This window comes from Rhinichthys klamathensis, unplaced genomic scaffold (genome assembly GCF_029890125.1).
Source record: "Rhinichthys klamathensis goyatoka isolate OS25496 unplaced genomic scaffold, OSU_Roscu_1.1 h1tg000214l_1, whole genome shotgun sequence".
NCBI classification, from domain to species: Eukaryota; Metazoa; Chordata; class Actinopteri; order Cypriniformes; family Leuciscidae; genus Rhinichthys; species Rhinichthys klamathensis.
In genome coordinates, this window is record NW_026606739.1 from 259,705 (window position 1) to 287,098 (window position 27,394).

Here is a 27,394-nt window from a genome sequence, read left to right on the forward strand (position 1 = left end):
TAAATTATTACTATATTACAATACTTTAGTAGTAAAACACATGTGAACAGTAGCCTAATTTTTTATCAGTTCATCAGTAATATTCAGGAAATAGTAGATATAGAATTGATTATGGAATTTATTTACATGTTTTTATTTTATTTATTTTTATCCTCATTCTAAATGATCGGAAAAGAGGAAACCAACAATAAAATAGGAGAAAATACTAAATTATTACTATATTACAATACTTTAGTAAAACACATGTGAACAGTAGCAGTAAAATCCATGTGCCTATTTTTTGATCAGTTGACCAGCTATCTGCTAAATCAGGTATCTAGGTGACACAGTTTATAGTTTTTGAGAGTATGGTACCTCTCATTGCATGGCACAGCGCAAAGACCTACACCACACTGACTGCACCTGTACTTTGTCTGCCGGCGGCCCTTAGAGCGTGTGCGATCAGAACAAACGACACAATCTGGCCGATCATCTGCAACGCGGAGCCAGTGGCGCTCAGTGAGCCTCTGTGGCATTTCCCCCCCCTCCACTGAAGGCCTTCCTGGTTTTTTGCTTTCCCTCTTGGAATAGCCCTCAAGCAAAGCAGTAATAATGTCCTGGACGAAGGCCTTCAGTGGCTTGTGCGGACCAGGTGCACACTTGGAGTAAATTATATGGGAGTTCACTACACTGATGCTCAGAATCGCATTGAAGATGCGATTGTACCATTTTCTTGAACGGTGTGGAAAGAGGTAGGTTTTCATCCTCTGATCAGAGGTGTCTACTCCTCCCATGGAGGTGTTGTACCTGTCAACGCACACAGGTCTGTTTATCTCACGAAAACCTGTGTCGCTTTGCTTTGACCTGATACGTTTCCGAACACATGAGTTCCCATGAAGAGACGAGAGCATAGTGAGACGCTTTGTGTCATGCCATGCACAAGCTAACAGTTTGCCATTTCTCATGAACACTGGGTCATCTCCTTTCCTCAAAGGCAACTCAGTTTGTCTCAGACACCTCGGCATACCACGCCTTTTGCAGTTCACTGTCCCACACATACCAGTGTCATTATGTGCCAGCTCATTTGCTATGGCTGGTGATATGTAGTAACTATCCATGTACACCTCATGCCCTTTCCCTGTGTATTGGGCCATCAGCTGACGAACAATTAGATGGGTGGCACCTAAATCAGCATCAGCATTAGCATTTTGGCCAGTGTACATGGACCACTGCAAAACATAACCTGAGCTGGCCTCACTCAAAACATACACCTTGTAGCCATACTTGTCAGGTTTTTTAGGGTTGTATTGTTTCAAGGTGGACTTTCCCTTGAATGCTATGGTCATTTCATCAAGAGAAAGCTCCTTGAGTGGACCATAAACTGCGGAGAAAAGCGGAATTATCAGCTCAATTACTGGACGCACCTTGAACAGCCTGTCATGACCTGGCTGACCCCTCCCCACATACTCACTATTGTTTGTGAAATGAAGGAAAGACAGAATGATCTCAAATCTGTTCCTAGACATTACTTTGCCAAACCCAGGTGTGTAAGTTGGCCAAAATTCTGCCCAGTAATCCTCAATTTCTGCCTTCTCTACCAGCCCCATACACAAATGCAGTGCTAGGAAGGCCTTCATCTCTGAGACAGACACATCATACCAATTATGAAATCTGGAATTGGGTTTCAGCTGCTGGGAGTTTAGAAACTGATGAGCATATCTATTGGTTTCATTTGTAATGAGGTTCCAGAAGTCATCAGTCAGAAAAAGGGACAGAAAGTCTAAGGGTGCAGCACTGGTAAAATCTTTCTCTCCTAGATAACCAACAGGCTCATCAAAGTGTTTGATCCAGTCCTGATACACTTCTTCATTTCTCAAAAAAACCCAGCCACCATTGTCATCGCTATTTCCATCCCTATTTAGAGCCAGATCACCCCTGCTGCCTCTATCACATCTCCCGGCTCTCCCACGCACAGCACGGCCACGTCTACCTCGGCCACTCCCACCTCGAGCCGCTCTGACTGGATCCAAAGATCTATCGCTACTTCCAGCCCTATTTCTTCTACCCCTACTGCCTTTACCTCTAGCAACAGCTCTCCTATGTACACTAAGACCACGTCCACCCCTGCCACCTCCATCCCCGTTGGGCAAATGGTCGAAATTGTCTGTTTGTGCTTCGTGAACACTCGCGCCTTGCGCGGCGGCACCATTGCGCGGCAAAGATGTACCGGGAGAAGCGCGCGCGGCACCATTGCGCGGCAAATATGTACCGAGAGAAGCGCGCGCGGCACCATTGCGCGTCAAATATGTACCGGGAGAAGCGCGCGCGGCACTATTGCGCGGCAAAGATGTACCGGGAGACGCGCGGGCGGCACCATTGCGCGGCAAAGATGTACCGGGAGAAGCGCGATCATTAGACGGCCGATCGTCATTTACAAAAGGCAAATATTCCCCTTCAGAGTCAGAATCGGCGAATAACATTTGCAACACATCCTCACGGTACAAGTTTTTATTAGCCATTTGATGATTTTCTCTCACAAATCTCACAATTTACTCAGACGCTCTGAACTGAACTGCTTCCGCATGAATGACACGATCGCTCACTTGCTCTGCTGTTTCCTCCAACACTTTGAATAGGAACATGACGTCATTTTGATCTTGAATCGAAGTATTACATGTCTGCCATCTAGTGGTAGGGAGAAGAAGATAGATATTACACCATATTAGGAGCTACAGCCTGTTTTATTAAGTATGACGTCTTGTCGCAATTTTGCGACTTTGGCGCTCAAAGGGTTAAGTTCCGTATCAATTACAAAGTATTACTACTGACCTATAAAGCCCTAAATGGTTTAGCTCCTGTGTATTTAATGGATCTTCTATCGCCCTACAATCCATCGCGTTCTTTAAGATCCCTAAATTCGAGGCTTCTGGTCATTCCTAGGATACCTAAATCCACTAAAGGATGGAGGGCGTTCTCACATTTAGCTCCTAAACTCTGGAATAGCCTTCCTGATACTGTTCGTTGCTCAGACTCGCTCTCCCAGTTCAAAACTAGATTAAAGACGCATCTCTTCAGCCAAGCATTCACATAATGCTTACCTTTTATACCACTGTTGAATCAGATCGAATGCATTAATATTATGAACAGCAGCTACGCTAATTATTTCCCATCTGCTTTTCTGCTGTTATCTCGGGACGCTAGTCCCGAGGTAAATAGCGTTCGTCAGCTCCAGTCTGTATCCAGCCTCTCACGGAGATTTCAGATGCCCCAACACCTGCAATGAGACGACTCGACGCCTGTGAAGAGACGACTCAACGCCGGCGATATGTTATGCCCTAAATTAATACATGATGATTAACTAACTGTATTTTTCTATGTACATTTCTGAAATGCACTTTCTGTAAAGCTGCTTTGAAACAATATGTATTGTGAAAAGCGCTATACAAATAAATTTGAATTGAATTGAATTGAATTGTTAGCATTCCATTGACTCCCAATCATTTTCGGGTCACTTTGACAGCGAATAACTTTACATCTGAGGTGTTTAAAGACTCCATTTGTCCATTATTTATTTCTAAATAAACACAACAATGTATAAAAGGCTCCATTACCCTGTATCTAACGTTATGGCCCTGTATGAGCAGTTTTTGTAAAAATAGGCTAACGATTGCGTCATAACCACTCGACTCTCTGTTGCACAGTCGAGAAATTACCTTATAGACAGGCGGAGAAGCTTGCAGGCAATCGGGGGGACGTGGAGGCATAAAGCCCCATAAAGTCAAGGGAGAAGCGAATAGAGAGTCATAAAGTTGATCATGTTGCTAGCTCATGGACAGCTAATACTCACGCTCTCCGTCTCTGCGAGATTCGGAAGGGAATGATTCAGATTTCTCTTGGCACAGCTACTTGAAGACGGACAGGTTGCTCACGTCACATCTATGTCGTCAAGCTCAGTTTGAACCTGCGCAGTACACTCAGCCATCAGGAAGTGAGTACTTCTAATGGGCTTCACTTTTCTCCGTTGAAATCAAGGGGGTCGCTGTGTCCATTTATTTTACTGTCTATGACCCTAAGCCACCACTGCAGGGGTCTCATGTGCAGCAAAGGTATCACGTTAGACGCAGCTGCCATGAACCTTGACCCTTTTAAACCGGCTGTGTTGTCGCCGACACATACCAGCAAGCTGTATTCATTTTACCGTAACTCTTCAACCGTTTGCACTATCAAAACCATTCAAATTGCCCCTGACAGTAGACAATATGCGCTTTTCGGCAATATACAGCTTATTAAGGTAATTTCATGCTTTCCGTCAGCAAATGACAGCAGCTTTCTGGCAGAGCGGGAAGGAAGGATTTGAACAGAGATACGAAGCGCGGCAGGTTAGAGTGTTTTGTTTTTAATAAAAGAAACGAACAAATACATGGTGAAAGAAGTGGTAGACAGCAGAAGAGGGGATTGGGATGATTTTTAATGAAACTTGGGAAGCGGATGGCCATTACTCTTTCACGTATCTTAGCATGTGGTGTGTGCATGCATATGTATGCATGCATTTGTATGTGTCTGTGTATGAAAAAAAAGTGTCCTAAATGAAAACTGTGCAACCCAATGTCACAAAAAAGACTTGTATATATGTATTATAGTTAAGTTTTTGGATGGCACATAAGTCTGAAGTAATGAGTTTAGGTAAGAGGGAGCAGAATCAGTGGTTGTTCTGTAGGCAAAAGTCAGTGACTTGAATTTGATGCGAGCGGCAACTGGCAACCAGTGCAATTTTGTGAGGAGAGGAGTGATGTGTGCCATGACTGTTCCCTGCTGGTGGTATGACCTACCCAACTCAACCAGAGCTGCTGAGTCCGTAGCCATTTTCAAGAAACGGTTGAAGACGCATCTCTTTCGGCAGCACTTGTTCCAGTAATACTAACACTTTCTCTTTCTCTTCCTTTAAAAAAATAAATAAAACAAAAAAAACGGGTTCTGCGTTAGATCAAACTGAGATTTCCATTACACGAGAGTAGATGTTAAAACTTCATGCTGATTTGTACTCGGCTTTCGCCAAGATAAGCACAAACTAAGATGTAGCTTTACAGTAACCTATGCTTCTCCATCCATTTACGCTTCTTTTCATATGGTGATGTGAATCTCCTTCTGTCCGGCGTTAACGGCTGCAGTGTACTTGGCGCGTCAGCACACACAACGGCTGCAACTACAGTGTGGTCTCCCCAGTGGACCAGCACGACAACCGTCTGGATTGAGCCGAGTAGGGGACATCTCTAGGGTCTTCAAGTGGGCACCTTCCGTCCTCAGTGTTTCGTTGACTAGCCCACGACACCTCAAGAGGGCTCAACAGTGACTCTGGTGTCCCAGAGTCACCCCCCTCCTTCCCCCACTCAACTCAGCCCAGCTTACTGACCTTTACATCCCTCCTGCTGCTGAGGTAGCTCCTTCCTCGTAGTTCACATGTGACCTAACCACAATCTCACAATCTCTCCGCAACCCAACCATACGCGCCAACCCGTTTGACTAAGGCTGTCGAGCCCCACTGTCTTCGTTAAAGTAGGTTCAGTGGCAACGGTTCCGTATGGCATACTACCTACCGCAAAACACAATATCTGCCCAAACACCAACCCTCATTCACGCAATATACACAGGAACGTAATAACTGTAATTACTATGCAAACTATACAAATAAACCAACAAACTCTTCGAGTTTTTCAAGAATTCTACGAAACCGTAGCGTGGCAGCCTGTACACAGCCAGCCAGAATATTTCCGTCTCAACCACAGCCAGTTGCTGCTCCTCTCTGCTGCTTCAGATAAGCTCTTTACTGTGCGACGCAACGCTTGGCCACTGAATCCGACGTCTCTGAGGAACTGGGTTGTAGAGTGTGCCACAAATCCTCGACAACCCACTTCCACTGGATAAACCTGGACTCTCCATCCTCGCTGTTCTGCTTCAGTGGCCAGATGAGCATACCTCAGTTTCTTCCTCTCATATGCCTCATCTACAGCATCCTCCCATGGCACTGTTAACTCTATCAGTTGAACAATGCGTGCTGATCCAGACCACAAAACAATATCTGGTCGGTGGTTAGTGGTGGCAATCTCAGGTGGAAAAATAAACCGTTGATCAAGATCAGCCAGCATTTTCCAGTCCCTAGCAGCTTCCAGTTGTCCTGGGCGAGAATTGATTTTAACACCTTTTCTTGGTGGTTGCTCGCCTGGGCGGAGGAATATTGTCTTCTGTGTGTAATGTTTTGCTAGAACAGGTGGCAACTTATTGGTCATGTTACGCTTGCCTTCCAATGCTAAAGCCAAACATCGGCCTTCCAATGCTAAAGCCAAACATCGCAGTACTTGGTCATGGCGCCAAGTAAACCGACCTTGGCTAAGAGCCACCTTACATCCTGTCAAAATGTGCCTTAATGTGGCAGGTGATGAACACAAAGGACAAGAGGGATCCTCTCCTACCCAGAGGTTTAGGTTCTGTGGTGATGGGAGAACATCATATGTTGACCTGATAAGGAAACTGATCCTACTCTCTTCCATTGACCGAAGGTCTTGCCAGCCCATCTTGCGTTGTTCCACACTCTCCCATCTCATCCACTCTCCCTGCTTGGCCTGGGAAATGGCCTTTATACACCTCATCCTCTCCTCCTGCTTTCGCACCTCGTTGACTACCAGCTTCCTCCTTTGAGCTTGGCCTGCCTTGTGCCATTTAGGACGAGCTAAACTGAGCCCAAAACCCCCTCTTCCATGCTGTACCTGTCCCACGATATCACCAATTTGAAGGGCAGCCTTTGCCTCTACTACAGATTTCTTTGCTGACCACTTTCTACCAGTTTTTAACACAGGTGCTGCCTCCCTTACACATTTGTCGCGTGACTCTACTAAGGTCATTTCCAGTCTGACCTTGGCGCACTTAAACTCCTCGGTTAAAGCAGAGACTGGCAGCTGCAATATTCCTTTACTATAAAGTCCCACTCTGCTGATGCAGCGTGGAACTCCCAACCATTTCCTGATTTATGAAGTTATTGACGCTTCCAGCTTATCCACTGTTGTCAAAGAAACCTCGTACACAGTCAGTGGCCACAGCAACCTCGGCAGTAGACCAAACTGAAAGCACCAGAGTTTTAGTTTGTCCGGTAGAGCACAGCTGTTTATGCTCTTCAACCCTTCCACTGCTTGTCGTCTAACTTCTCACACTCGAACTGTGTCCTTTAGATCCCCATCGTACCATATCCCAAGACTCTTCACTGGCTTCTCAGAAATTGTATAGGTTTATAGGTTATATACATTTTGTTGTCCTACTGTTAGTTTAATTGCTTCTATTGTTTTCATTTGTAAGTCCCTTTGAATAAAAGCGTCTGCTAAATGAATAAATGTAAAATGTAATGTAATGTGTGCTCTCTTCGGATCATTAAAGACCACTCTAGTTGCAGCACTTTGGATCAGTTGCAGAGGTTTGACAGTGCAAGCTGGAAGACCTGCTAGGAGAGCATTACAATAGTCCAGTATGGATAGAACAAGTGCTTGTACAATGAGTTGTGTGGCATGCTCAGATAGGAAGGGCCTGATCCTCCTAATGTTGCATAGGGCAAATCTGCAGGACTTTCTAGTAATGTGGTCTGTAAAGTTCAATTGATCATCAATCACAACTCCAAGGTTCCTGGCTGACCTTGATGGACTTATGGATGACGAACCTAGCTGAATGGAGAAGTTGTGGTGTAGTGTTGGGTTGGCCGGGGCCACAAGCAACTCTGTCTTCGCAAGGTTTAGTTGAAGGTAGTGGTCCTTCATCCAGCCAGAAATGTCTGTCAGGCAGGCTGAGATGCGAGCAGCAACCATCGGATCATCAGGCTGGAATGAGAGGGAGAGTTGTGTGTCATCAGCGTGGTAGTGATAGGAAAAGCCATGTTTCTGTATCACAGATACTAGTGATGTCATGTAGATGGAGCAGAAAAGTCGTCCAAGCAGTGAGCCCCGAGGCACCCCAGTAGCTAGATGTTGGGTGTTGGACACCTCATCCCACCCCACCTCACTAAAACTTTTTTACAGTGATGCGCTGGCCTAGCTTTATTCTGGTCACCATGGCCAGAATCGACTCGATACGTACAGGAAACAGCTGTGCCCACATCGTAATCGAGTCCCATCCGACTCCTAAATATGTTGTCCGTTGTCCTGGGCGGCAGTGGCTCAGTGGTTCATGTAGGTTGTCTACAATCCAGAAGGTTGGTGGTTCAATCCCCGGTTCCACCTGACCAAGTGTCGGTCGAGGTGTCCGTGAGCAAGACACCTAACCCCAGCTGATGAGCTGGATGGGGCCTTGCATGGCTGACACTGCCGTCGGTGTATGAATGAATGGGTGAATGTGAGGCAAAATGTAAAAGCGCTTTGGTGGCCATTGGGTCCCTGAAAGCGCTATATAAATGCAGTCCATTTACCATTTACAAGAGTGAGCATGCTCTTTTTTGCGTCTTAGTCCCAAGTGCTTCATGTGGTCGAGCACGACATCTCGATGCCTCCCTTTCTGCCCCCATCTCCTGAGACTGGGCTAATATCAGCCAGTCCTCTATATAATTGAGGTGGCAACAGCTGCTTACCACACTGCTTTGGTGCATCATCGAAGAGAGACCCTCTGGTTACTTGTTTTCTTCATGGCACTCTGAGACCGAGACCTGCACTGTGCACGAGAGCACCGTCCTGGGATTTGGCCATCATGTTGGAAGGCCTTGCTTTGGCTCCCGTTGAGGCTATTGAAGAGGTTCCAGAAAAGTTCCTCACCTTAAGGCGAGACACAGCAGGCAAAAACATCAGGGTTTTTTTCACTGGTCAATTTTGAGATTTTGGCCTATTTGTCTTCAATAACATGTCTTCTTTCAGACTCGTGCTGAAAAAAGTCCAAAATACACATTTAGGTCTTTATTTTACTACACCTTGTCTGTTTGCGTGTGTATATTTTGCCTAAATTCATCAAAAGTTGGCGTTCTAAATCATCCCGCTGCTCCACGATCGCTGTCTGCACCCTGTCATCACATATGTGACCGATCACGGAAACTAGGGACACAAGTCGGTTCTTCGGCTTTTTGAGTTATTCATATATTCTGAAAGTGTAGTCTCCAAGCTTTCCAACGATGTGTAACACGTGGAAATCTGATAATATTTGGAGAAGTTGTGGGCATTTGAAGGTAGGAACTCAAAAAAGCTAAAATGGGAGAAAACGGCCTCAAAAGATTGTGCATTCTCACCTCTCTCTCCTGCTGGGAGTGACAATAGGGCTCATTTACATCTCATTTAGATAAGCCATACCCCCTGTAAAGCTCCCCCTGTGCTTTACAGCTTTTTTTTCTTTCCTGAGCTAGCTAATAACAGTAGGTAGGTATGGGAAGGTCTAAACAGACTAAACCTGAGATAACATGTACGTGTTCTTAGAATTAAAACAAAACGACAAACTTTAATGTTTAATGCAAACTCACCCCCAGGACCGGCGAATGCACTTCTGCCGCTCTAGGCGAAAAACAATTGTGCTGCCCCTCTATTTGCAACGTTTACCAGCAACAACACACAAAGACCAATATGCCATATACATTTAACGCAAAACCAGCAACAACACACAAAGACCAATAAGCCATAGGCCTACATATAACGCAAATAGTGCGCAACGCGCGTGTGCCCAAAATGTCAACAATATTAAAGTTTATGCAGGAGGTAAATGCCTGCTGGCATTTTTCTTTAAGCAGTCATGACAGGAATTTTCCAAATAATCATATTTCCTCCTCAGATTACTGTTGCAAATCTCTTTACACCACTTTCTTATGTGCGTATACACACACAAATGAAATGTCCGCAAGCACATTATATCATCAGCAGGTTCAGAATCTTACATAACGACTAAGGAGCAAATAAAGCTTAACTTACGTTTCAGAAACGCGCACGGCAGGCCTTCATCGCAGCAAAGGTCTTAACTGCATCCTCTATTTCGATTCTCTGTGCCAGTTCATGTTCTATGGAGATTGTTGCCAGTCCATTAAGTCTGTTCCCTGTTCACAAAACGTTCCCCATTCAAAGCAATCGGGACGTCACATATGAAACAGTTAGCCACCGCTGTCAGCGAGCCGAGCCGCCGTATTCAAGCACCGAGGGCGCGCGCGCCGCGCCCATACCTCCGGTTCAGTTTCCCGAGCCCACAAAGTGCGGCGAAAACATTTTCGGTGTAACTGCCACGGTTCAGCTCGTCTGCGACAATCTTTGCGGCATCGATCTTCATTGAATTTTGATATCAGATAGAGCCGGCCAGAGCGCTGCATAATAAGTAGCCACGCTGTTGGGGGGCGGGGGCAAAAGCGCCGGCGGCTATTCAGTATGGAAATACACACAGACAATGACACGCCCCTACTGCATGCTAGAATCTCCGAAAAACAAGCCGATTTCAACCTCAAAATGTACGCTTTTAAATATACCAATACTGTTATCTCAAACATGGAGAGGCTTCTTCATGATCTCAACTAACAGATTCTGCAAAAAAGCGGAAATCACCAATTTTGGAAAAAAACGCTTCTTTCTCATTTTGCTCGCAAGTTGTGCTGCCGACTTGTGTCCCTGGTTTCCGTGACGGGTCACATATACCGTTGGAAAGCTCTCTCTCCTCTTCAATGCTGTCGGATCCAAATATGGTCATTTCCTGTTTATCAGCAAGCAATCATGAAAGTAAAATGGGCCATATAACTCGAAATGCGCAATCTCATTGACTGATGCCAATTTCTGACAACGTGATTCGTTCAGAATCGTCACGTGACGCGCTCTGACATTTCCGCGGTAGTTCAAAATGTCGAAAGATATGCGTGTTCATTTAGCCTACTATTTGTATTTATAAGTGATTCTTTCATATACGACAGGTTTAAAGTTTGTTGTCATACCTTGACAGTTTCGACTGCTGCAGTCATCTTCAGAAGTGTAACATGATGTTTCTGTGACGTCTACTATAGGTGTGATATATTTAGTTTTTGTCATTCCACCTGTGTGATGGACTGTTGATGTGTTGTTTTGGATGTTATGATCAGTGATGGATGAAGCAGTAATGAGTTTTGGATGTAAACAGTGGGATAGATGGATTTTACTTGGACCTAAAGCATATTTTGTCTGTAATTCATGGCTTTTAATAGAAATTAGTGGAATTTTGCCATAAAAATCTTTAAAGGCCGTTTTCTCAAAATGAGTTTTTTTCTCACACTCCTAGTGATAGTTTTCCACTTCTGTAGCACCTACATACACCAAACTTTACAGCCGTATTCCTAACTATATTGTGACATAGATTACTACATTTTTTATGACAATCTATTATTTAAGGGTATTGGCAGTATTTTCTGATTTACAGGGTAACAAAAGGAGATTTTCATATATATCAACAAAATGTAAAAATAATTTTGAACCTTGTTTTTTTTCAATGGTCAGATTCGTCACTTCAAAATATATGCAAATTAGCGCATATTTAATTAGATATAGCCTGATTAGCATATTTAAACAGAAAATTACAGAACACTTGCAATACTTTTTTTTTCTCCTATTCATGTGAGTAATCAACTGGTAAAGTTTCATGGTGATATCTGTAAGTTAACATTTTTAACCTATTCACCTGCAGTGTCTCGCCTTAAAGACTACACTGTTAAAAATTGCTGTAAAAATACAGCCAATTTCCTACAGGAAAATACTGTTATTTCAATAAACAGTTTAATCCTGTAAATGTACAATCTATGTTCCATAAATTAATTAATTGCGGTAAATTTACAGCATTTATGTGTAAACCCATTTGTTCCTGGAAAAAAACAGTCTGAAAAAAACAGGGCATCTTCAACGCGGTCTATTTTCGAACAGAAAGCAAAGAATAGAATTGTTTCGCAACACTCCTCTAGGCTGTCTTAAAGAAGGACACTGTTCAAGGTAAGTTTATTTCTTTGCTGTTATTCTATTATATTACTCCCAACCTGTAAAATCGCCATTTTCACAAGGTATTTTTGACTGTGCTAAGTTACTGAGCACGAATCGCGTTTTTTCAGACAGAGCTCTCAACGGTTGAGGCATTTCGCCTGCTAATGAATGCTCTCTGAGCTCTGATTTTTACTGCGAATTCTTTGCTTGGTTAAAGTTAAGTTACCATTTAGAGTTTGGCTTTCTTTTGTAGTAACCCTTAACTCAATTTACAGGAATTTCTGATTCAGTAACGTTACACAATGCGATTCTTACCAGATGCATTAATGTTATTCGCATAATATCATGCACATAAGATGGAGAATAATTACAAAACTACTCGAAATATCCAGATCCATTATAGTAATTAAAATTTAGTGGTCAATTTGTTTAGTTTCCATGCAAATAATGTAAAGCTGTTAAAATTCCCAAAGCAAAATAGATATTTATATATATTTTTTTCGATTTAGTGGTGCGAGGACCTACGTTTTTGTGAGATTCACATGTACATAGTATTAAAAAGTCAAAAGAGTTGTTTTTGAAAGACGAGGCAGATACGGATATTCTTGACTGCACTTTTCGGCGCGAAACGCGTTTTTGCAGACAGACAGTTCTCAACCGCTGAGGCATTTCACTATTCAATGTTCACCGTGCTCTGACGTCGAATTTCTTTGCTTGGTTAAAAATTTCGAAATAATTAATTATTTTCTTCTTTTTTTCTAAGAATCATTCACTTGATGTAAATGTTTTACTGAGACAGTTTCACGCCATGTATACTTGCAAACTTTGTGCACAAGCATGCAGTACCATTTGTGCATTTGTAAGGCACATGCGAATTCACAGGCATGTTTCCAATATAACTTTTAGTTGTGCTCTGCCTGGTTGCAACAAAATATTTCGAAAGTTTGAAGCCTTTAAGTCTCACAGCTATAGACATGGAGAGGGCCAAACGGAGTATAGTGCTAGGTCCTTCACCTCATTTGACCTAACATGTCATGTTGAGTTATGTCGGGTCAGGTGTGAGTCATTGAAAAGCTTTTACATGCATATAAAGATGCATATTAAGGAGGGGAAAATAGTTCCATGTCCATTTCAGGGATGTGGCAAAGTGTTTTCCAACGTATCCACATTTACTGCACACTTGTCTAGAAAACATTGTGATTGTTCTAAGGGAAATCTGGTTGTTTCTGTTAATCCTGGTAGCCTGTCTGAGAGCTCTGACCACCTGTCAGAATTACTACATGAGGCTCCATGTGATGGAAAGCCATAGTATGGAACAAGATGACAGTGCAGAAAGGGTTGACGAAGCATTGTTTTTGAGACATCTTGCTTTATTATATCTCAAATTACAAGCTAAATGTCTACTTCCATCATCTGTAATTCAAACAATTGTTAGTCACTTTCAAGAAATTCATGACATGAGCAAGGAACACCTGATTTTAAAGTTAAGAGACAAATTACCCAGCCAGCAATGACATATGGGGCCCAGATGGGTTAAGTAGGGGTTCCATGGTTACTGTGTGGGCATGGGCTTTGGCTGGGTGAAATCAGCGGGTCCCATGTAGGTTTTGTAGTATGAGTCCCACATAGGAAGCCCATATGAGCTGATTACATGGGCCCCATAAAGGACAGGCATGGGTCAATTGGGCATGGGTTTGAACTGAGAACACATATATGGGTCCTGCATAGCATATTTATGGGCCAAGTGGGCATGGGTTTGAACTGGGAACACATATATGGGTCCTGCATAGCATATTTATGGGCCAAGTGGGCATGGGTTTGATCTGGGAACACATATATGGGTCCAGCATATAATTTTTATGGGCTAAGTGGCCATGGGTTTGAACTGGGAACACATATATGGGTCCTGCATAGCATATTTATGGGCCAAGTGGGCATGGGTTTGATCTGGGAACACATATATGGGTCCAGCATATAATTTGTATGGGCTAAGTCGCCATGGGTTTGAACTGGGAACACATATTTGGGTCCTGCATGGTTTATTTATGGGCCAAGTGGGCATGGGTTTGAACTGGGAACACATATATGGGTCCTGCATAGCATATTTATGGGCCAAGTGGGCATGGGTTTGATCTGGGAACACATATATGGGTCCAGCATATAATTTGTATGGGCTAAGTCGCCATGGGTTTGAACTGGGAACACATATTTGGGTCCTGCATGGTATATTTATGGGCCAAGTGGCCATGGGTTTGAACTGGGAACACATATATGGGTCCTGCATATAATTTTTATGGGCCAAGTGGGCATGGGTTTGAACTGGGAACATATATATGGGTCCTGCATATAATTTTTATGGGCCAAGTGGCCATGGGTTTGAACTGGGAACACATATATGGGTCCAGCATATAATTTTTATGGGCCAAGTGGGCATGGGTTTGAACTGGGAACATATATATGGGTCCTGCATATAATTTTTATGGGCCAAGTGGCCATGGGTTTGAACTGGGAACACATATATGGGTCCAGCATATAATTTTTATGGGCCAAGTGGGCATGGGTTTGAACTGGGAACATATATATGGGTCCAGCATATAATTTTTATGGGCTAAGTGGCCATGGGTTTGAACTGGGAACACATATATGGGTCCTGCATGGTTTATTTATGGGCCAAGTGCCCATGGGTTTGATCTGGGAACACATATATGGGTCCTGCATATAATTTTTATGGGCCAAATGAGCATGGGTTTGAACTGGGAACACATATATGGGTCCTGCATGGTACATTTATGGGCCAAGTGGGCATGGTTTTGATCTGGGAACACATATATGGGTCCTGCATATACTTTTTATGGGCCAAGTGGGCATGGTTTTGATCTGGGAACACATATATGGGTCCTGCATATAATTTTTATGGGCCAAGTGGCCATGGGTTTGAACTGGGAACACATATATGGGTCCTGCTTGGCATGTTAATGGGCCAAGTGGGCATGGGTTTGATCTGTGAACACATAAATGGGTCCTGCGTGGCATATTTATGGGCCAAGTGGCCATGGGTTTGAACTAGGAACACATATATGGGTCCTGCATGATGCATTTATGGGCCAAGTGGGCATGTGTTTGATCTGGGAACGCATATATGGGTCCTGCATGGCATTTTTATGTGCTAAGTTGGGTTTGAACTGGGAACACATGGGTCCTGCATGGCAGAGGCGCAAAGTAACTATTTAGGCCTATTGATAACTTACTGTACAATTTTTTGTAACTCTACATGTAGGCTAATCAAGCATGTTGAGTAATTGTAATTCAATACATTTCAAGTCATGCTAGTCACCAAAGAACAAACATTGCATATGTAGATCTTTTGCCAAAACAATCCATCAGTCATTTTTGTTAGTTGTGCAGAAAATGAAAAATGGAACTTCCCAAAAATGTAAAAAACATCAAAATAGGTCAAAGTTTACGCTGTGTTGAATTATGCTGATTAGTGGACTCTCAGAAAGGTTGCAGGCCTACCGTAAGACTTCAAATAATAGCCCAGTCCCAGACGCCTGTCCCTTGGGGCAGAAACGCATATTTAGACATAACTAGGGATGCTCAATATAATCGGCCGATATTGGCTTTAAAATTCAATATCGGTAACCGGTATAGGTTTTTGAAATGGTTTAAAATGACTAAAGTATGTCATTTTATATCTTTTTGGAAAGCATGTTTCCTCTCAAAGCGAATGCAGACAAAATTTGAGTGTTGCTGTAGTTTACCTCAGTCAAAGAAATGTTCAGTTGGCATCTTCTCTCGAAGGGGTAGTAAGCACCGCACCCCAGTTAGCCAACCGGTTGCTGGCTAGTCCTTCAAAACATTCAAATCCCCAGTATCAAGTGAGTCATGGAACAGTGGGCAGTAAGCCTATAAAGGATCATATGTTTCGGTGTATCAGCTAATATCGGTACCGGAAATTAAGCATTGGACAATATTGGTATATCGGATATCGGTACAAAATCAATGTCAAGCATCCCTACAAATAACCCCAAACGGTTATCCACATCCCATTTACCTGTCCCAATTTGGTCAAATAAAACTCCGGGATCCAATTTGAAGTTTTACGGTATTTCATTTTTTAAGATGATCGAGGCCAAATAGCTCACATACAGCTAGTCCCTTTATGGACATGAATATGATGCATTTATTACCTCTTAGGAAATTGTAATTCAATATTTGTTAGAAAAGGACTTGCAGGAGGCCTCATTATCTGTCTTACACTTCTGTTTTGTCCTTGGACCAAGGAGTAGCATGTGTTTCTATCAAGGTGTAGCATACACCAACAATGACTGATTGGCTGTAAAAGGTACAGTAGATCTGTTTGAGAAAAAATTAGGGAAAAACACTTTTGTATCTTATTAATTATTAATGATTAATAGATTGTTGTGGTTTTAAATTTTGGTAAAGGAAAACACACATCCAGCCCGAGAAGTGGCGGTGACATCAGTGGTTAAAAGTAACTCTAGCTGATTAGTTTTTTTTTTTTTTTTTTTTTTTTTTTACAAATTGTACTTCTACTTGAGTATTTCTCTAACACCAGTACTTTTACTTGTAATAGAATAATAGCAATACAGCAGTACTTGCACTTGAGTACAGATTTTCAGTACTCTTTCCACCACTGCCTGTTATGCACACAACACCTAATTAGGCTGATTCATATGAAGCCAGCGAAGCAGTTAACGTTTGTTAATTCTCTCACATATTTACGAATTTTACTGTATTTAATTGTTATTCAGTCAGGCAGTTCTTAGGACATCTATAAGGGGCCTGTATGCAAAGGCATTGTTTCGCGCTCAAAACGTTAACGGTCCATTCGGAAAGCACCGCTGCTAGCTGTCACTTCGAGGAGAAGAACTTCATATCAGACATTCACGAATTGAGGTAAGTTTAAATATTATGTTGCCAGAAAAATAACACTGCAGATTGTACAGTGGTCTGTAATTTTTGGTTTGTGCTGTTTAATCTGATGTAGAATCTAACCAAAGGGAAAACAGCGGGAGAGGTTGGACAATAATTCATATATCACGAATCACGATATACTTTTAATAACGGTGATATGAGCTTTAAACACATTTCCGATATTTCGATATATGATTACAGCGTTTCACAGACTGCCGTTCATTCAGCCGAGCAGAAAGAGCTGCAACACATTGACTACGTTTACATGCAGCCAATAACCCGTTCAAACCCGGAATATTAGCAATAACCCGGTCGTGCACGGCCATGGCTACGTGAGTGATGACATACACCACAGACAGGAGCCCAGCAGCAGTTGGCTGTGCTCAGCATAGACATGAGAACAGGTTGCACTCCGGCTTGAGTCGGCTGCGCCATAAACGCCAGTCTGTGAAATGCCGTAATCATACTGTAATGTTTATGGATGTTTATGCTGAGCACAGCTAACTGAAGTCTCCTCCCTGACCTGCTCTCTCTGTAGTAATAAAGATTTCTTTTTTTTGGTGGTCCAGCGTTAGTGACTACGTCCTCGGGTTGCATACGCATCCAGAACTTTATGTCTTAAACAGTTTTGAGTGTATTGGATGTGCATCAGTGCAAGTGGATCCGCATGTCATTGTACATGATCCGATGTCTTAAAGTGAACGTTGTGTAATAAACCACAATGCGGTCTGTGTCATCAAGCAAAAAAAGAAAAAGAGATTAAAATTCACTGCTCGTTAATAGCTTTAATAAGGATTCATTATAATTAATTACAGAGGTGGAAAGAGTAATAAAATATTCTACTCAAGTAAAAGTACTACTACTTCAATTAAATTTTACTTAAGTATAAGTAAAAGTACCGGTCTAAAAATCTAATCAAGTAAAAGTAAAAAGTAGCTCATTTAAAATTTACTCAGAGTAAAAGTTACTGAGTAACTTTTTTAACAGCGGGGGTGGGGAACTCTCCCGTGTAATGGTATGAGATTTTCACAGTATGATAACGTCTCAGAAAATATCACGGTTTACAGTATTAATCAATTATTAAATAAATAAACTGTATTATTAAATTATGGGTAAGCTATTATTATTATTATCATCAGTTAAAATGACAGTTAAATTAAAGGGTCACTTCAGGATTTAGCATTAAGCTTTGTATCAGTAGAAAACATGTAGTATTTTCGAATTATCATGCTTCGAAAAAAGAATTTCAATAAAACATGTCTAATCAATTAAATTTGATAATTGATAATGAATTAGATTAACAACTTATTTTTAACATTAATAATTTATTAAAATGCTTAAGAAAAATATTGTCCTATGAAATGTATTTTATTCAGAAAATGAATGTTTCTTTTTATGATTTAATCCAAATATATTATCAAGAACTGTTGTAATCAAATGTAAATGTAAAATTGTGTCCTTTTATTTTTTGGGGAAGCGCTGCAAAAACAGATTTACTAAATTAAACCATGGACAAAAATATATTCCTTTAAATAATGTTTAAATAAAATGTATTATTATTGTTGTTATTATAATTATTATTATTTAGAGAAGTAGGCTACGTTCTATTGTATAATAGTAATATATTTCTGTCCTAATTTCTCCTAGTAAAACCAAACTTTTATTTTGACGGGTTGTAGTGAAGACCAAAAGTGTAAAAAAAAGTGTTTCAAAGTGTATTTGACAATGGTTTATCTCAAATAAAATTATGAAAATGCTCATTAGGCGTTCTCTCAGAGCAGCTCTGGAAATGTTCATGTATTCATATCCTCAAATTGTTTGTGAGACTCTGAATGTCACGCGTGCTTGAGTATGTAGTAGACAAAGCGGCGCAGCTCAGCAGAACAAATAGGGTTATATTTACATGCAGTATTTTTGTGCTTAGCTTAAATATTCACAGACAGACCATGTCGCGATTGGATTTATTGCACAGTTCTACTTTCCATGTATTCATCCATCCATTATTTTGCGTGTTTTACGAGACATCTGCGTTATGTAAATTTCATTTTCATGACTGGATTCCGGGGTTCCCTCTGCATCACGTAAATCGGGACATACCTTTATCTGCAGGAGGGATGGTGTCCTATATCCTCCTTTTGCAGCCACTTTGCGTCCACATTTTTTTTGCAAATTGGATATCTATCCTCGAGGACAACCATGCTTTTTTTCTACAAAGTATTTTCATACTGGCCATAATTCGCTTGGCGCTTCGGTTTCAGCTTCAGCTGTGTCTGCGTCACCTTTCTTGCGCGTTTGTTCTCCCGCCCTTCAATCAATGCAGTAGTTTCCGGAGTGTGTTTTTTTCTCTTTTCTTCTTGTATTAGGTTTTACTCAGTAACGGATATGATTTCCAATGTAGCGAAGTACAATACTTCCAAGAAAACGTACTTAAGTAAAAGTAAAAGTACAGATTTTAAAAACTACTTAACACTAGAACTACCGGAATTCTATAACTACTAGAACGACCATAGCGGTCATTCTGACCGCTCATACTTTGACGTTCATATTGCCGTACTGAACGTCATTTTCGTCATGCCACAACTACATTTGAACCTTCTTTTTAAGTTTTCCGATGAAACATTTAATTCCTGTCGTCATGTTATGACGTCATCACCATTAAAACCGCTTAAAACAAACATTGGCCCGACAGGTGCTGCCTCTATGTGAGGAAAGTTCTGCGTCAAAAAAAAAAATTTTCCCCGCACTTACCACGTGAATAGACATGCAAAAAGTTAGGAAACGTCAAAGCTTCATGCCGTTTAGTACAGCCCTGTTTCTAAATAAGTTCAATAATCAATACAAAATCTAAAAATAAATGGATTTACAATGTTACGATAGGTAATAATAAAGATCAGGACACAACATTTAAATTCAAATGAATGTGAACATTTATTTTCCAGCCTAATTGATAAATATTTTCTTATTTTCTTTGTACAATAAAAACAAATCTTATGAAACAATAACTTATAACATATATACAATAACAAAAACACTACATACATTTCATTACACCGTAAAAACTTTCATGGACAGTACGCAGCACAATACACAAAAACAGGTTAAGAAAAAACATGAACATTAGCTAGACAAAAAAACGAACTGATTTAGAACGATTAGTTTCAGTAAACAAAAAAAACAAAAACAAAAAAATTAACGAACAAAATCAGGTTGACAAGTTTTCCTCAAAGCTCATTTGAACGGCACAAACACCCCGCATCATTCACTGACGCTTACGCACAGTCCACACAGGTAAACACCGCCTTTCGTGTGCAGCTCCCACACACCACTTTACGACATTTGGCACATGTCTCCTTGGTTTTATTTTGTTTGCAGTTCCTCCTTACTTGGCACTGCCGCCTTCTCTCCATCTGCTGCTGCTCCTGCCCGGGTCCTGGCTCACGCACCACCAGTTGTGAGGTTTTTGATCCCATGTGGTCGGAACGAAGTACGCTCGCCAGTCGCGTGATGAAGTCCCTCCGCGAAACATGCTCATTTGTGCACTTATTGTACAATATGTGTGCGTTGATTGCAGCCAGGTCGAGGATGTTATAGAACACAGCTACTGGCCATCTACGGGAGGGTGCTTTTACTGAATATTTTCTAGCCATTTGATCTAGAACGTCTACTCCTACCTTGGTCTTGTTGTAGTATGTTACCGTCTCTGGCTTTCTTTTCTGGCCACTTGTGATGCCAACAGCTGTGTGGACAGTGCTGAGGATGCAGACATTCTTTTTTTTTTTTCCCTGATACACGGTCAGTGTTGCATCGCCACTTTTCAGCACCTCTGTGCTGAACAGCGGCTTTTGCGCCTTTACGCACGGGGGGAGCTCTCGTCTGCTCTTGTTTACCGTGCCAACCAAGCTGGTTTTCTTGGCCTGAAGTGCCTTTGCCAATTCAAAAGAAGTAAAAAAATTGTCGGTGGTCACATTTCTTCCCTTCCCCAGGTATGGGTCGACCATTTTCAGCACCACACTGTCTGCAAGTCGTTGACCTGGCCTCCTCGTCTCGTCTTTGCCCAGATAAGGCGCACCGTTTACCATATATTTGGTGTCGACATCCGCAGCAAGCCAGAATTTGATTCCGAATTTGTCCGGTTTGTTTGCAATATACTGTATGAAACTGCACCTTGATTTTGTAGGGAATAGCTGCTCATCCACAGTGATGTCGGCACCAGGCTTGTAGCAGGCGATGCAGTTTTGGACAAATTTATCCCAAACATCACTCATAAGGGCAAACTTGTTGTCTCGCAAGCGTGTGCGTCGGGTTTCCCTTTTGTCGAAACGAAGGAATCGCATTATTTCCTGAAACCTGTTTCGGGACATGGTCTCCTTGAAAAAAGCGCAGCCCCACTCGGCTGACCAAAAGGTCGCCAAATCCATCCCTTTTCCACCTTGCGCGCCACGAATGTAAATTAAACTAATGAAGGCTTTTAGCTCTTCGATTGTCATGTCCCATAGGTTGTCCTCCTTGACTCGATGGGCCTCAGCCACGGTGCAGTCCCTGATGTGTTTCAGCATGCCATCATCCACCAAACACAAAAAGGCTGTAAGGGCATCTTCAATATTGCGCTTGGCGTGCGCTGTGGGGCCTGCCGCTTCAGTTATTACATTTTGGCATTGTCGCCTTCCTCTGTCTTCACCCAACTCTACATAGGTCCACACTGTGCCGTCTTTCGCCGTTTCACGCCTTTCGGCTGAAAGGGGGTTTATTGGGCCAGGCTCCTCATCTCGTGGCGGACTGTGTTGTCTTGGCACAGAAGGCACATTTGAAGGATCAGGATTTTGCACTATTGCCAAAAAAAGAAAAGAAAAAAGAACAGACTAATTACTTTTTTAGTTCATGAAATCATAATCTTGATAATTAGTCCTTATGATTTCTAATAGCCTGACAATATAGTATTATAGGCTACTAATAATAGCAATAGAATAATAAAAATGAAAAGGTGTGTGTGCCGGTGGAGGTGTGTGCCTGACGTAAAAATCTGAATGAATGGATCGGTCATCAGGAAAGTTGCGTGTTTGCGTCGGTAACAGCGGTGGGTGTGTGAGAGGAAAAATAAGTTAATATGATAACCGATCTGATCGGTAAAGTTTAGCCTACATTAGATAGTTAGAGATGGTTAACTTTACTTTGAAGATACGTTACAACTATTATTGAGCTAGTCTGCCTCGCAAAGTATAAAAATATAGCTAGAGAAGAAGAGAAACATACCTGGAATATTATCCGATGGAACAAGGTCAGTTCCAGGATCGGAGATGTCCAGCCGGCTCTTTTTTCGACGGGGAATGAATTCATTATCTGAATCACTCTCAGCGCTGGATGAACTGTCTAGGGACCAAGAGACATCGCTGTCCCTATCCGTAACGTTACCTGCTCCTCCATCAGACTCCTCATCGTCAAGCATTCTAAGCATGGCTAAAACCTCTGTGGCTGTCATTGTTCTTTTTGATGACATTTTGTTAGCTCAAATGTATAATATTTATAGCGTAAATGTATAATATTTATAGCGTTGGAATAGCGTAAACAAAAAAAGACAAATCGTTGCTATGCAACGGGGACATTCGTTACAGTGGCGGGAAATGTAGCGGACTTATGATATCTATAATGCGTGCGGTCAAAATGACCGCCATGGCCATTCTAGGTAGAAATACTCAGAACTGTTTTGTGTTTTGTGATTTTAATAAAATAACAGTGTCAGAATAAAATATACACATATTTAGGAAAAGTCAGAGTCATACAGCCACATGGATTTTATTTTAACAAAGTTATTACACTGTAAAATTCAAAAACGGTCAAAATGACCGCCTTGGGAGTTCTAGTGTTAAAAAAGTAGAAGTGCACAAAAAAACTACTCAATTACGTAACGCGAGTAAATGTAATTCGTTACTTTCCACCTCTGATTAATTAATACAAATAAATATGTCTGCTGCTTGAAAGAATAAAGAATGATGTATGCAAGTAGTTATAAAGAATGCATGTATCATTCATTGAAAAGAAGACTATTCTACTTTAGGAAAAGTGGTTTTATTTAATTTTAAGATATTTTTTAATTCACAGTACTTAAATCTGTATATTGCATGTTCAAACTTTAAAATCATTCATATTAACTGGTTAATAGATGTTTTCTCTATTACAGTATAATTATGGGTTTGTACATTTTTGAGAAATTCTAAATTAATGCATTATTGAACTAAACCCATTATATTTTAGTCATCTGAACTGTTTTAGTTTTATTCTAGCTTTAGTCGACGACATACAATAAGATTTTAGTCGACTAAATCTAGATAGGGGTTGCATAAAGGACAAAAGCTTAGGCCGTGCCACAGGGGCCTATATGTATTGTAAGCATGTTATCAATAACCTTCATTGGAATATAAATGTACATAAGCTTAACAAGAAAATTAGTGTACCCAGGGCAGGCTTAGTAACAAAAACCCTAGAAATAAGGTCCAGGTTCAAAAAAAACTTTTCCTTTTCCTTTAATTTACATTTTTCATTTACCTCAAATATGGCAGTTGTTAGAAAAATGCCTTGAGCCACATACAATAAAAAAACTCATTTTGGTGGGAATAAATCATAAAAAGCAATATTGATGCCAATATTTTAGAGTCCAAAACTAGATCAGTATGTCTCTAACAAAAACTGCTTTTTTTCCCAGTGTATTCTGTTGTAAAAGTTTAAATGTATGTTTTTAACTGAATATAGAGCACCAAAACCCCTGCTGGCTTCCAGTGAGGAGGAAACGGACATCGAGGGAGATGTCTTGCCACCTACCCCTCCCGAGGCGTTTGTGTCTAAGAAAGTGTGGAGTGCAGGTGAAGACCGGACAAAAAACAGGGTTAGTGATTAAGTGTTTGAAATGATTAAGTGAAACGAGACCTACAAAAAGGAGAAATGAAAATGTCCCTCCTTCAATGAGAATGTAGATATAGTAGCATATGGTCAGGATTTAATTTATTTTTACTTTAACCCTTCAGAGTCTTGGGCTATTTTGGCCCTTTTTGAGTACTTTTTAATTTTTTAATTTTGCGACATAAACAAATGTTTACCATACTAATTTTTGGTATCATTTTTTTCAGCACATCATCACCTATATGACCAGACAATTAGTTTTTCACTTTGGTTTACTGTATCAACATACTGGACCCAAAATCACACAAAAAACACAAAATCCTAATAGAAAAATTATAGCTTTTCTACTACAAAAAATACAAACATGCTCAATGAAGCATTTTAAAAGGTTTAAAATGTAGACACAAGTTGTAAATGTCAACAAATACAGGTACAATTCAGATATAATCAAGCTATATACAAAAAAAAATATGATTTACAAAAAAAGCGGGTGTAGCCATAGGCTTTTTTTTCTTTCTTTTTAGCTTTGCCACTTTAAAAAAAAAAGTGCACACAATTCTACAGAGAGCTATATTTAAGGTATTGCATTCCCAGAGTATGAGGGCTCCCAAATAGTGCTAATACAACATAAAAAAAGGTAAAATTGAGATAAAATCAAACTATATACAGCAAAAAGCAGGTGTGGCAATAGGCATTTTTTTCTTTTCTTTTTTGCTTAGAAACTCAACAAAACACTTAATGTACAATTACACAGACAGCTACATTACAGGGCTTTCATTCCTTGAGTAAGAGGGGTTCCTCAATAGTGCAAATATACCATACTAAAGGTAAAATGAACACAAAATCAAACTATACATACAACAAATATCAGGTGTGTTTTTTTTGATTTTTTTTTTCATCTGTGCCACTCCTCAAAACAGTTTATCTAAATCTACTCCTAAACTACCTAAACTACTCCTAAACGATCTACACTATTCAAACTACTCTCAAAATCTACTCAAACTAGCAATAATATCTCTCTATATATATATAACGTATATATGTCTCTCTTTGTCTACTCCGTAAATCTTCTGCCTTTCAATTTCGCGTCTTTGCTCAGTTGGCTCCTCCTCCATTCCATAAAATCTGCAGCCTGAAGAGCAGAGTCAGCAGATTCACACGTTTTTCTCCGTTTTGTTTTATGACAAAAATCGACAAAGTTATTAGAATAAATGCAACGTCTGTCACATCCCATCTTGCGTTCTTTTACGAACGCGTCAATATACACGTAAATTTTTTTATATAAAGTTTAAATTATCATATCTCCGTTTTTACGTGGTCTATCAACACAAAACAAAAAGTAAAATAGAATTTCAAGCCAGCACTTTCGACAGAAGTGGACGGCAGCGCTCAACGTGACTTTGTTTTTATGCTTCGACGTCTTAAACTGGGCATGTGATTTGATCACGCCGGCGTGATCAGCGACCCCGAAGAGTTAAAGGGATACTCCACCGTTTTTTCATATTAAACTATGTTATTCCCTTTACTAAGACGAGTTGATACATACCTCTCTCGTCTCAGTGCATGCACTCAATCGCTCTGGCGCGCGAGACACTTTGATCGCACTTAACTAGCCCAGTTCATTCAATAGGGGCCAAGCAGAGAAGCGAGCAAACACCTCCACGTTTTCCCTATTTAAATACAGTTACACCAGTAGAGTAACTCGACCAAGAATGGTGACACAAAATAAAACGTTGCGCTTTTCTAAGCGTGTAAAGTGGATAACTATAATGTATGGCGGAATACCACAGCAAGTGCTTGGGAGCACTTCGACTCGGCGTAGTATATCACTCGTGAAAAGTCCTCTCCCTCTCCAGAGTGATGATATTACTTCGCCGAGTCCATAGATATATATGCGCCGAGTCGAAGTGCTCCCAATCACTTGCTGTGGTATTCCAAAACCATTTGCTTTATGTGGCAAAGGTTTGCTTAGGTTTGCTTAATGTGTGTGATTAATTTAATGGAAAGCACATTCACTTCTAGTTGTGCTCTATTCTGCAATGTTTCGGTCTCCCGTGTGTGTGTGGCAAGCTGTACCGCCGGGAATGTGCAAAAAATAAATAAATAAGGAAGTGTCGACGCAAAAAATATGACGTTGACGTAATTTTGCCGTCGAAGCGTCAACATCATCGACGCGCCGCTACAGCACTAATATATATATATATATTTATACCACAGGCTGTTTAAATACTCGATTCTGATTGGCTGGAAGGTGTGCAGTAAAACCGTTTAATGCACAGGTAGTTCCAGTCAGTTTGATTACAGTTCAAAATTAATCCGCACTATAAACATTGGTAACCATAGTAACAGAGTTACACTTGTAAAAGAGTGAGAGAGAGACACATAACATATGAAAACAGGTAGGCTCAGAGCCATAGAGAGAAAGAGTTGCGACGCTCTTTGATAACGCTGCGATGGCTGTCACGTGGTTCATGTAAGCCCCAATAGTTCCAAAACATACGCTGGCTGTCATGTTCTTCTATGGGACAGACAGCAGTGATTGCATTATTGACCGGTAAATATAAAATAAAACACACACCCAAGTACTTTTTCAGCTGTTACTGCATTATTGCATTTTATAATGTCAGTTTTGCATTTGGAGAGGCAGGGTGACAACGAAATAGCCTATTACTTAGATACGTTTTAGGCTTTTTTTTTTTGAGGGAAAAGAGCTAGATAAGATCGAAGACGACAAAGAGGAGGTCAATACGAAAAAGACAACTAAATGGGCAGTTAACACTTTCAGTGACTTGTTGCGCCAAAGACAGAACAATTGTGATTTCGAGACCTAATGTTACTCTGCTTCTCTTTTAAATGCAAGTTGGAGCAAAAAAGAACCTTGCTAAATTGACTTATGCTCCTTTGTTTTTAGGTGCACTGAAGAGTAATGCAATTACTCAAAGTGTGAACCGCAAGCAAGTGGAAATGGCGCTGGGGAAGTGGTTCACCGGTGCACGTGACCGTGGAGGGGAGAGGGCTGCAAGAGCCCAAAGACAAAAGGGAGCATCCACCACGCCATGAGTGTATTTCGTATTAAAGGAGTAGTTCATTTTTAAAAAAACTTTTGCTGATCATTTACACACCCCCATGTCATCCAAGATGTCCATGTCTTTCTTTCTTCAGTCGAAAAGAAATTAAGGTTTTTGATGAAAACATTCCAGGATTTTTCTCCATATAATGCACTTTTACTGGGTACCAAACGGTCCAAGGTCCAAAAGACAGTTTCAGTGCAAACTGCAAACTGTTCAAAGGGCTTTAAACGATTCCAGACGATGAATAAGGGTCTTATCAAGCGAAACGATCGCTCATTTAAAAAAATAAATAACAAAGTTTAAGTTTTATAAGCTCAAATGCTCGCCTTGCTCTGTTCTGTGATGCGCGTTCGTGACTCTCCTGTTCAAACTCGTTTATCAAAAAGGAACGAATCTTTTTCCGAGTCATTTCGTTCATTGAATGAACCAAATTACTTGAAAAAAGATTTGTTCATTTTGCATTTTGATGAACGAGCCCTTTGAACAGTTTGCACTGAAACTGTCTTTTGGACCTTGAACCGTTTGGTACCCAGTAAAAGTGCATTATATGGAGAAAAATCCTGGAATGTTTTCATCAAAAACCTTAATTTCTTT

At 40.9% G+C, this 27,394-nt stretch overlaps 2 protein-coding genes across 2 annotated transcripts; both read right to left on the minus strand.

The window, feature by feature from the left end:
• Positions 1–308: 308 nt before the first annotated feature.
• On the minus strand, positions 309–1,616 carry LOC130097266 (piggyBac transposable element-derived protein 4-like). The gene has a single exon (XM_056264068.1). The coding sequence runs from the start codon at positions 1,614–1,616 to the stop codon at positions 309–311; it is 1,308 nt and encodes a 435-aa protein (XP_056120043.1).
• An 18,491-nt stretch (positions 1,617–20,107) lies between these two features.
• LOC130097268 (piggyBac transposable element-derived protein 3-like) lies at positions 20,108–22,314 on the minus strand. The gene is made up of 2 exons (XM_056264069.1): positions 22,089–22,314; positions 20,108–21,663 (listed from the first exon to the last, which is right to left on the minus strand). Exons 1-2 carry the CDS (start codon positions 22,312–22,314, stop codon positions 20,108–20,110), a joined length of 1,782 nt encoding a protein of 593 aa, XP_056120044.1.
• Positions 22,315–27,394: the final 5,080 nt, after the last annotated feature.

Excerpts from the sequence above, each read along its gene's own strand:
- LOC130097268 (XM_056264069.1), bottom strand. The coding sequence starts at position 22,314 with ATGACAGCCACAGAGGTTTTAGCCATGCTTAGAATGCTTGACGATGAG. Across the intron at positions 21,664-22,088 it reads TCCATCGGATAATATTCCAG|TGCAAAATCCTGATCCTTCA; the intron begins GTATGTTTCTCT and ends TTTTGGCAATAG.
- LOC130097266 (XM_056264068.1), bottom strand. The coding sequence starts at position 1,616 with ATGAAGGCCTTCCTAGCACTGCATTTGTGTATGGGGCTGGTAGAGAAG.